General features: G+C 35.7%; 1 protein-coding gene across 1 annotated transcript in view; it reads right to left on the bottom strand.

The window, feature by feature from the left end:
- P3h2 (prolyl 3-hydroxylase 2) overlaps positions 1–12,445 on the bottom strand; it is a 167,280-nt gene that overhangs the window by 40,314 nt on the left and 114,521 nt on the right. The window contains exon 2 of the mRNA XM_042669066.1: positions 60–212. Coding sequence (XP_042525000.1) covers positions 60–212 — 153 coding nt within the window. The remainder of the gene's footprint in view (positions 1–59; positions 213–12,445) is intronic.

Raw genomic sequence — 12,445 nt, 5'->3', positions numbered from 1 at the left:
CATAGGAATATGCTTTGGATCAGATAAAACACTGAGCATTCGGTTCCACGTGAACTCACAAGGTGTGGTTTGGCTTCTCGATCTACCAACTGGAAGTCTTCCACTCCAGCCATTGTTCGGTAATTCTCAATGTTCTGCTGAATTTCCATGTGTTCAGGGTTGGCCATGAAAAATGTATGGGCGGCTTCCACTGCCTTTTCCAACTGGTTAAGCTATGAAGACAAGGAAAAAGAGAGAATGAATATACTGCCCTGTAAACTTGATCAATCCAAGGTCACATGGCTTGAAAGTGGTAAGGCCAAGAGCCAGTGCAGATTTACTACACACACACACACACACACACACACACACACCACTCACACACACACAGACATACTCACACATACTCACAGACTATCACATTTTATTTGCACCAGTACATACATATGTGTGATTTCTACTATATAGTATTCTACCTCCACAATTTAGTACCAGGAGGTTAATATGTGTTTTTGAAATTAAACATGCATTTTTGTATTATGTTTCAAGTTATTTGCTGCTTTCACTTTTCTTTCTTTTTTATTTTAAGGATACTCTACAGAGGGGTTACAGTTACATGAGTAAGGTAATGAGTACATTTCCTCTTGAGCATTGTTATCCCCTCCTTTGTTTTTCCCTAACCATCTCTTCCCTTACTTCCTACCCAACTCCTTCCTTCCCCCCATCCCCCCAAAGTCGTAAAGTTCACTTTTAACATAGTGTCTTGTACATCTCATTGTTACAATGTGTCAGCCTGTATCCTTGTTTCAGCATTTTGTTATTTCCCTTCTCCTCCCCAAATTAGAAAAATGTTTATATAAGATGCAGGGTACTGAAATCAAATACAGTGAAAACAGGGGTTATATCATGGGGGAAGAACATATAAAAGAAATAAAAGAAATCACATGGTACATTATAAGCATATTAAAAACAATAGCAACAAAGATAAAACCTCTTATGTTTCTATCTTGGGATTCATTTTGCTTAGCAGCATCTTATATGGTCATATGTGCGTAGTTTTTGACCTTTTCTACTTGTCTGGTAAGAGTATCCTAGATGTACACTAGTTATTGCAAATAATGGAAACCATGGGACCCATATTTCTTTGGGTCTGGCTTACTTCACTTAGTATACTTTTTTCTAAGTCTTTCCATTTCCTAACAAATGGGGTGGTGCCATTCTTCCTGATGGAGGCATAGAATTCCATTGTGTATATATATATACCACATTTTCTTGATCCATTCATCTACTGAGGGGCATCTGGGTTGGTTCCATATTTTGCTATGGAGAATAATGCTGCAATAAACAGAGTTGTGCTGGTAGCTTTAGTAAGAAATGCAAATCAAAACAACATTGAGATTCTACCTCACCCCAGAATGGTTATAATCAAGAAATCTAATAACAACAGATGCTGGAGGGGATGTGGCCAAAACGGAACCTTACTGCATTGTTCGTGAGAGTGTAAACTTGTTCAAGCACTTTGGAAAGCAGTATGGAGGTTCCTCAAAAGACTACACATAGAGCAATCCCATTTTGGGGCATTTACCCAAAGGATCACAAACAAGGCCATGCTTCCTTCACTTTTCTAAGACATCTATGTCTTCTAGGAAATTGAATCTAAAACTTATGTTGGCTTTATGACTAATCAAAGCTACAAACTGCCAGGATTATTCAGTTCCAATTCACATTTTCTGTAATTTTTGTCTTATTTACAAGCATATATTATATGTACAAGCAAGTATATATTGCTGTTCTTTTTGTTCATTTTGCCATTAATCCTGAAAATAGTACAAACATACTGCTGATGTTTTAAGTGATAAATTTGGATCAGAAGTGTGGAATATTTGGCCTAAGGGTCATGTAAGGCCAGTGAACTCATTTAGTGCAACACATATGCTTCTATGAGTCTCATTCGCTGTCTGTGGCCATCTGCCTGTATTGATAATTTTATATGGCCTACAAATAATGTGATAAATACTCAAATTGGTCTTGACAGAAAAAAATGTTATTTATGCCTACTTGTAAATTAGTCCAATGATAAAAGATGCCCAATTCATGTAATTCTCATTAATGCAAATGGAAGGATTTTTAAAAATGTAATCACGATCAGATATTTCCTAAAACCACTTAGCACCATTATTTACAAATAAAAGCAATGAGGTATTTTAAACAAAATAGAATTGAATTAGCTTAATTTATAACATCAGTGTGTGTGTGTGTGTGTGTGTGTGTGTGTGTGTGCGTGTGTGTGTGTACATGCACACGTATGCTCGTGCCAATATACTGGGTCTTGAACTCAGAGTCTGGACACTGCTCCTTAGTTGTTTTTCTCAAGACCAGTATTCTATCATTTGAGACACCTCTATTTCTGATATTTTGGTGGTTAATAGGCAACAAAAGTTTCAGGGATTATTTTTTTTGCCCTAGCTGGCTTTGTGATTCTCCTGAGTGACTACTATTACAGGATTGAGCCACTAGTCGCCTCCAATGTTTTTGAATTTAGGCTTTCATATTAAAAAAAAAAATTTAGACATTCAAGGGGATAGTCTATGGAAAGATCCATTTATCTCCTATCAGAAAAACAAAATGAAACAAATATTCACTTTAGTAATTTTTTTTCATGGCTAAACACAAAATATATTTGATCTAGATTTTAAACATGAAAACCCACTGCTATTGAGCAAGTAATGATAAAATTTCAGGGTACATATAATATTCAATTAGTCTTCCTATCTTAAGAACTTACGATTTTAAAATACGTGGATTTTTAAGTCCTCAGTCATTGCAGTCTGGTGACATATAAAGAACCAGTTCTCATCATAGATAATACACATTACTCAATTCACAATCAAGTAACCTTAATTTCATTTAATAGCAATTACGTTATGTTCCCATTTAATCTTCATGTCCTTAACAATGGACCTCCCCCTTCTATTAAACCTTGCCTGAAGCCAGCTTTCCCATTATCCATTATCCTTACTCCTATGTACCAGGTACATCCAAATATTATTTGGATACCTGCATAGTAACAAATGTATGGGTGCAGAAAATAAAAAGATTGTGTTCGCAATTGTGTGTGAGTGTGTACACATTTTGGCCAAGTAAATCTGGGGGAAAAAAACCTAAATATTTCTGCTTTATTCTCTTTGAAACACAAAAGGCTCATAAAACTTCTTATCACCATCAACTAAATAGGATTTTGGAAAATATATAATTATGCATTATATGTGACTGTGCTTCAGAAATACTAAAGCACTCAGAAATCACAATAATATGCAATTTATAAATGATCTATGTACCTCAATGATATGAATTTACTCCCATTAGTGAGGTGTAGAAAGTATGGTTGCTAGGAGCAGATAATTTGTGAGGATAGATATGTATGATGAAACAGTTTTATCTTTATGTTCATTTTCCTGATTGTCTGCCTTGGCTGAAGCTCTTCCACTAATTCAGAGAAACCTGGTGTCTGTTATCACTTCTTATTGATATGTAACTGATTTACCTTTTTTTTCTACCTAGTTTACATATAAATTAAGTCTTGGTAAACAGGAAAAAATGTTAGAACCTTTTAAATGCAAATAGACTAAAAGCATATAGAATGACAATGTGCCTCATAAACCATACAACACTGAAGGCTATAAATCTAATAAAAAATAAATCTTTGAAGACATCATTCACAATGAAAGTTAAAGGTACTGGTTATCACAGACCAATATGATATGGTGGTGTTCAAAATCTAATGTTGATGAAACTAGTTTCCTGTCTAAAATTTGAGCACATTGGCTTTCTGCTGATTTGGGGATTTCCTTCTTGACAATTCAGTACGCAACATAATACTAAACTTCCCATATAAATATAAAGGAGATTCTGTGACCTCCCATTGAACCATAAGACAGAGCTGGCTCTGGATTTTTAATTAGTCTCTAAAATTAGATAATTATTTTGACTGGAAGACTGATATATTTGTATTTCCTTGAGAAACTAAATTCACACACCTGACCTTGATGAGAAATTCCGTGTGTACCCGTATATACGTTGTAATATATTATTAAATAAAGATCATCATAAGGCCATGGGTGTACTAGGGCTCAACAAATGATGGAATCATCCATTACTGCACTGACACATGCCAAAAGCAAACTGAATTTCAAGGCACCTAACTGGAGTTCCCTTCTTACATAAGTAAAACAAACCCACAGGAAAAGTGACTCTAATATGAGATTGATACTATTCAGTACAGAATTAATTGTAAAACTGTCAAGCAAGGTGGAATGATTTGACATGAAGATTCGATCAGACGTTTAAGGGAGGCACAGCCCCCGGAGATGCGAGAAATATAGTAAGAAACACCTTCGCAAGGCTCTGTGCTATCTCAGTCAGGCTATCAAGATTGAAGGCAGCCCAGACGTACAACTGTATGTCGCAGTCTTGCTGCATGGAAAAAGAAAGGAATACTGACTAAATTAATACCTTGCTAACATTGATAAATAATAGTGTCGTGAACCACAGAGGGAATAGAGCAGGCATATCCAAACACACATTGGCTACTCAAATATTTTCAGGAGCCATCCAGTGACCACAGAAGAGATTGCACATGCTGCAACAGGATAGCCACGGAGTTCAGAATGGAGATGGGCTACATGTACTGAGCATGCACAAGGCCCTGGGTTCAGTGTCTAGCACAAAACAGAACAATATTTAAAAAGAAGACCTCAAGAATTAGGCTACAATCATTCCAGTGTGACTCCTCAGATCAGTCAGTAAGTCAATTTTTTCCAGTTGAACTTAATTTAGATACATTTTTAATTTACTATTTTATTGAAGAACACATACAAGTCCAGTAACCCAGCCATATTCAAATTCTTATTCACATATTCAATGAACATCTATTTTGCATAAACTCTATTCTAGACTCTGAGATAAATTATTTGGTCAAAACAAAGGCCTGCTTCCTAGATTACCATCAGAGGAGAAAAATCTCAAATAGTAATCAGTGAAACTAATTTCTGATTATGCCAAGTGCTATGAAAGAATAAATGAAGAAACATGACTTTTAGTTTGGGCAGCAAAGGAAGATTCCTTTGGATACGTTAGTCAAGGAAGATCTCTCGCTGTTTTAGAGCTTAGAATCAAAACTTGAGAAACCAGTCATAAACTTAAGAGGAGAAAGAGCTTTTCAGGCAAAATAAAGTCCACGAAAATTCCGTTTGGAAAAAGCCTTGGAAGGTTTTAAAAGCAGAGTAGAAACTATGGAGGGAGATTTGAGAAAAGGGAGGGCAGATTACTTACAAGCTATGGCAAAGAATTAGAATGTCATCCTAACTAAAATAGAAAACTATTAAAGATAACAAAAGACTAAGCAAGATCTTACACACACTATGACTAGGTGTTTAACTGATTTTTGTGGCGGGCAGGAGAATAGTGGGTCAGATTTGATGTTTTCACTTTACGACATAAAGATAGGACAGCACAGGCCTGCCACCATCTCCCCCCCTCCCATTTCTCTTTGCCCTCCTTTCTTTTTCTATTCCTTTCCATTTTTTCCATGTCTCTATACAGCAATGTTTTTGAACTCAAAATGTGCATAGCACAAAACAAAAACAAGTAAGTTTCCAAAAGTCCCTTCTCTTTTGAATAGGACTGATAGAGAGCTGAAATAATTTGACTATGACATTTATAGCAGTTTGTGGGATGTATCTAACAAAGAGAAAGCCTGATTCTAAATAACTAGCCAGATCAAGAACACTGGGCTCTTCAAAAGGAAAATATTGACATCATTTTTTTCTCTTCTGATGAGATTTTGGACACTGAGGAGAACAAACAATTCTAAAATGAGTAAGTTCCAGACTTCTACTCAAACATCAACAGGCTCAATGAAAATAATTCCTTCTTCATATTCACCTCCTGTATTTGATGTCGGTATAATTTGTGGAGGGGAAGGGGAAAAACAAGTCGTTTAAATAAGGATACAAGTGGACCCGTTGCAACAATGAGAAGTACAAGTTGTCATGTCCAAAATGAACTTTACAACTTTGGTGTGGGGGGGGGAGGATTTGGCAGGGGGGTGGGGTGAGGCTGGGAAGGGATGGGAAGGGTAAACAAAGGAGGAGGCTACAATGCTTGATAAGAAATGTACTCACTATCTTGCCCATGTAATTGTAACTCCTCTGTACAGTATTTTCTCAAAAAAAAAAAGAATTTATAGAAAATAATCCACTATTTTTTTATGAGCAAATGTATTTTTGCCTTGGCATTTTACTTAAATTTCACTCAAGTTTCTCAATTGAGCAATCATTAGAAATTTTTAGACCACATAAGTGTTGCTTACCAACTGACAAAGCCTGCAAGTAGACAGAGACAGAAACTATAGCATATTGCTTAAGTTCCAACTAGTACACTAGCTGAAGAAAAAAGGAGTTATCAGAGTCAACCTAAACATTTCTTTGTTGAAAATGTGTGTGTTCACACACAGGACTTTTTTGTATATAATTTTTCACTTGTTAAAAGTCTCCAAAGTTACTCTGAGTTCTTGTTAACCCAAGTTAATTGTTCTTCCTAAAACAAAAGAGTTAAATGAATTTGGAAGTGAATTACAAACATATTAAAAGAATAATCTTGGTTTAGAAGCAGTTTGACTCACTTGATTAAATCAACTCCTACAAACTGTGGTTTTTCAAAAGTTTATAAAGGCCAGGTTGTTCAGGTGAATTGTACCTTAAGTAACTCCTAAATATTTCTGAAAGATAGACTTGGATGTTTAGAAAACTGAAAAATTAGCCACATAAAATGACTTTCTATTTTATTTCCTTTTTAGCAATATAATTTCTTTTTATTAATATAACTTACAGAAAGACAATATTCAGACTTGTTTCCTGTATGAAGAAATATTCAGCAAAGAAAAATAGGAGTTTGTTCCACTGACAAATTTAGAAAACTAACTTCAGCATATAATGAAAACTACATAACATCCTGTGTTGTCTGTTTAGCCTTGACAGAAGTTCAGAACTAAATTCTATCTTTTTTTCCTTTTATTTATTTATTTATTTTTATTGTGAAAATACTGTACAGAGGGGTTACAATTACATGGGCAAGATAATGAGTACATTTCTTAACAAGCATACAGTAATTATATTGAGTTTCAAATATGTCTAACATAAGCTGGTATATTTTCCTCCCATTTTTTAAAAAGAATATTCCATTGCAAATCCAATTATAAAACTATTTGGTTTAGTCAAGTAAATCAAAATCCTTTCAGACACAGGAAAGATACAATTTGGTAAAAAAACAAAAAAGATTTATCTTCATCATAAGGGAAAATTCTAAATATTTTCCCCTTGCATTTCAAGGTAGAACATTTGGAAATATCTAGAACACATAGTTAGGTGTCTGTGGTGGTGTTGAAAATAAACTCCTCATTGCATTTAGGGAATGTTAACCTAAAATGTAGTCATGGTTATTAGTAAATATTTATAGCATTCAGAATGCTATTTGGTAAGGATTAAAGGGGAAATGAGATTTCTAAAGGGTAACATTTCCTCTGTGGAATAATTTGGAAAGGAAGAATATGTCTTTTTAAAATACTTTATTTTGGCACACTACTTGTGCACTTTTCTTCAATTGCTTACGGTCCTGAGTCTGATTAATAGAGTCTACTGTGTTACTTCTCCAGTGATATTCTTATCTGGTGCTTATATTTTATTTTTTATTTTTATAATTTTTTAAAATTGAATATATTTAGTATATTTAAGTGGTTGTACAAAGGAGTTGCTATTTAATGAAGCAGTTTATGAATATGATCTATCTTGATCAATAACTACCCCTTCCCTCAATTTTCTTAATTTTGTGGTATAGACATTGAATTTTATGACTGAATTCCCCTCATTCCTTCTCTTCATTCTACTACCTCCTTTCTCTTGACCTCACCTCTTCCCCTTTAAGTATCCCTTTTTCTTGCGTTTACTTAGTTGGACTGTGAGTTAGCCTTTCTAAGGAGCTACACCTTTTGAGTTCTTCCCCAAATCTGCCAAATTCGGTGAATACATTTGTGTACACTTGCAAACCACCCAAAATGTTTACTTATTTTATAAATTAATTGTAGCTTCCACCTATGAGAGAAAACATGCAACCTTTGTCTCTCTGGGGACCTGACTTACTTCACTTAATGTGATTTTTTTCCAGGCCCTTCTATTTCTTTGAAATGAGGTAATATCCTTTTATTTTCGAATGGATGAGTCAAATTCATTGTGTATACATACCACATTTTCTTGACCCATTCGTCCATTGAGGGGAATCTGTGATAATTACATAGACAGGCTATGGTGAATAGTGTTACAATGAACATGGTTGTGCAGGTGGCCTAACTGTATCCTCCTTAGTATCTTGCTTACATCTTAAAGTTAAACACTTATGATGGATAGTTCTGTGAACCAACTTACCCTATGAGCTCATTGCAACAACACATTTGGTCAGCTAAATTTTCTCAGTAGTCTCTTACCTAAATCAGACTTATCTTTCTGGGTAAGTAGTCAATGAAGAAGCAGAAATTTTAAGCAGGCTTTTTCACATGAGAGATTATTTTAAACAAAAACTCTTGATGTTAAAACTAATCAAAGTGTCTTTCCATTTCCTAACAAAGGAGGCAATGCCATTCTTTCTGATGGAAGCATAGAATTCCATTGTGTGTGTGTGTGTGTGTGTGTGTGTGTATAAACATATATATATATATATATATATATCACATTTTCTTGATCCATTCATCTACTGATGGGCATCTGGGTTAGTTCCATATCTTAGCTATGGTAAATAATGCTTAGCTATGGTGAATAATAGTTGTGCTGGTACCTTTAGTATGACCTTGTTTGTGATCATTTGGGTAAATAACTAAAAGTGGGATTACTGGGTCATAGAGGAGCTCTATGTGGAGTCTTTTGAGGAACCTCCATACTGCTTTCCAAAGTGGTCGAACAAGTTTACACTCCCACCAACAATGCAGTAGGCTTCCCTTCTGGCCATATCCGCTCCAGCATTGCTTGTTATTAGATTTCTTGATTATAGCCATTCTAACTGTGGTGAGGTAGAATGTCAATGTTGTTTTAATTTGCATTTCTTTTATTGCTAGAGAGGTTGAGCATTTCTTCATGTGTCTATTGGCCATTCTTATTTTCTCTTCAGAGAAGTTTCTCTTTAAATCTTTATGTTTGATGCCGGTGCCCTGCATCTTGTATATTCACTTCTCTAATTCGGGGAGGGGAAGGAAAAAACAAAACATTTAAATAAGGATACAGATTGACCCATTGTAACAATGAGATATACAAGACAGTATGTTGAAAACAAACCTTACAACTTCGGCTGTGAGGAGGGGGGAGGGGGGAGGAGGAGGGGGTAGTTGTGGAGGTGGGAGGGAAGGGATGGTAGGGGGAAAACAAAGGAAGAGGCAACAATGCTCAATAGGAAGTGTACTCATTACCTTGCTCATGTAACTGTAACCCCTCTGTACAGCATTCTCACAATTACAAATGTATACAAAATAAATAAAATAAAAAAAAACTAATCAAAGTGTTAGCGCAAAATAAATGCACAGTTAATTGGACAGAGTCCCTTCAATCAATCTGTAAAACATTAAACTTCCTAACAGAACATTAACCGAAATGGGAATGGCTGCCAGGCAATGGCGTGAGGGCTCTATCTTAGTTGTGGAAGGTGGACCAGTCATCTTGGCCTTGGATCTAAGAAAATTGGTATCTGTGGTTTGTTGGTGTGCTCTTGCTGCTTTTGATCTAAGCGCTAGGCCAGGGTCCAAATGAACAAGTGAATACCTCTTAATCTCTGCAGTCTTTCCAGCACTGTCCCTTGAGGTGTTAGAGGATGACTAATGGTTCCTGGAAAGAGAGCTGAAGCCAAGACCTCTCTGACATTTGCTTCCTGCTACTGTTTCTGGAAACATAACCTTAATCCTTGTTGAAAATTTCCTTTGACGGTATATGCTACCTACTTCATTATCCAAGATTACTGAAGCCTCAGGGCTATGTCGTTAGTCATACCCATAATGTATCATCTTATTAGTGAAATTTTTGATAAAAAGTTAAACCTTAGGGGCTGAGAAGGTGGCTCAGTGGTAGAGCACTTGCCTTGCATGCATGAGGCCCTGGGTTCGATTCCTCAGCACCACATAAGCAGAAAAAAAAAAAAGCCAGAAGTGGTGCTATGGCTTAAGTGGTAGAGCGCTAGCCTTGAGCTGAAGAGCTGAGGGACAGTGCCCAGGCCCAGAGTTCAGGCCCCACGACCGGACCAAAAAAAAAAAAAAAAAAAAAAAAAATTAAACCTTAAATTCCTATATATGAGCACAGAATAATACTCCTCTCCTATGCAACCATTATTTTAGTGAGAACAAAGTATGTTGTCAGGTTTGTTTGTTAATAATAAGAATTTACCTTTGTCTATTACTCTACAGTTTTCAAAGCACTTCACAATACTACTAATAACATTAAAAATAGTTAAAATGATCCTTCAATGGGGGTCTATCTAATAGAAATGCAAAATTCTTTAAAAGGATGTGTGATGAACTCCTATGCTTTAAACCCAGTGTAGAAGCTGTTGATTATTCTTTTAAAAGAGACATTATGATGCCAACATTTTTCATAGCATCAAGTAGAAAAATGCTTTGGGACAGAGTTGTTATTAGTAACCTTCATGGTATAGAAACGTTATCTTCTGTTAACTAATTTCTTATGTTTTGTTATTGCCTGGCTTTTCATTATAATAAGGGAGGTAAATGTTGTTTTCCTTCGTTAGTTATCCACTAAAACGTTCTGGCTAACCATCACTTTGCTACAGCCAAAGGCTGCTTTCCTAACTATTCATTCTTGAAGTTTATGCTCTGTAGCTATTGGCAGCTAAATCACATCCTCTTCCCTAAACACTGCAAGGTCCCAATTATTTGAAATTGTCCACTACAATAGCTCAATAACAAATTCCTTATGGATTTCTACTTCTAAAATACCCTTTGAAAATCAGCAGTGTGAAACAGCTTAATATACACTTAGGACTGGTTTTTTTATTATTAATAAGTTTTTTATTGTGAAAATACTATACAGAGGGGTTACGATTACATGAGCAAGGTAATGAGTGCATTTCTTATCAAGCATTGTTGCTTCCTCCTTTGTTTCCCCTTCCCATCCCTTCCTACCCCACCCCCACCAAAGTTGTAAAGTTGGTTTTCGACATAACATCTTGTACCTCTCATTGTTGCAATGGGTCCACCTGTATCCCTATTTAAACAATTTGTTTTTTCCCTTCCCCTACACAAATTATACCAACATCAAATACAGTGAAAACAGGGGTTAATACCGTGGGGCAGGGGCATACAAAGCAACAAAGAAATCATCTTATAAATATGTTAGAAACAATAGCAAGAAAGAAAAACCATTTGAGTCCTAATCTTGGGGTTCAAATGCCTGACATCAACTTCTCTGACCTTTTCTGCTTGTCTCAGACATATACTAATTATTGCAAATAAGGGAAACCATGGGACCTATATTTCTTTGGGCCTGGCTTATTTCACTTAATATAATTTTTTCCAAGTCTTTCCATTTCCTAACAAATGGGTTATGTCATTCTTTCTGATGGCGCATAATCTTGAGAGTAGTTTGAAAAAAAAAGTTTTTTTTCTGTGTCTTGAAACATTGTTCTGTGAAATAATGAAGTAGCAGGCTTAAGGAAGGCTAAGGACTGAGCCTCCAGAATTATGGGCTTCTTTCCCATTTTTCCCATAAGCTCCCATGTTTCCTGAGTAGACTGCTGCAGAAGGCTTGTAAACTAGAAGGGGAGAAAAACACATCAATAAATTGGACCTCAGGCTGCTGCACGCTGTTAACAGTACTAGAATCACACTGGAAATATCCAGGCAAATTTAATGATATGTAAAGGACTTTAGGATTTAGTTAACATACAAATAAACTCTACTGAAATCATTTCTAATGCTTGATATCTCCCTTCTATGCCATGCTTACAAAGAGAATTTAATATTCCACCCTAACTGCTCCACTGTAAGAAATGCAAGAAAAACAAAACAAGTAAATGAAAAGTTTTTCCACTTCTACCATTTTGGTAACATAAATACATCAAATTATTCTGTGAAATATAAACTTCTGCTCTTATAGAGATTGGAGATTTACTTCAAAAAGTATTTCACAACACCCACTTACAGCTCATATAAAGGAATAAACCATGGCTGTAAGTCAAAGCAAAATTGACTCCCAAAAGCCTTTCCTGAAGGAAATTTCCAAAACAGTCTAAGGGCCCTTCAAATTTTTAACCCATCAAGCCATTCAGTGGCTACTCCAAACCTGAGAAGCCCTTGTTAGAAGGCAGTTGGGTGAGTTTTTTGTAAATTCCTCTGGTGTCACACCTGAACCTTTTTAAATAC

This window comes from Dipodomys spectabilis, unplaced genomic scaffold (assembly GCF_019054845.1).
Source record: "Dipodomys spectabilis isolate Male_0828 unplaced genomic scaffold, ASM1905484v1 ptg000017l, whole genome shotgun sequence".
Taxonomy (NCBI): Eukaryota; Metazoa; Chordata; class Mammalia; order Rodentia; family Heteromyidae; genus Dipodomys; species Dipodomys spectabilis.
This window is presented reverse-complemented; position numbering and strand designations above follow the sequence as displayed.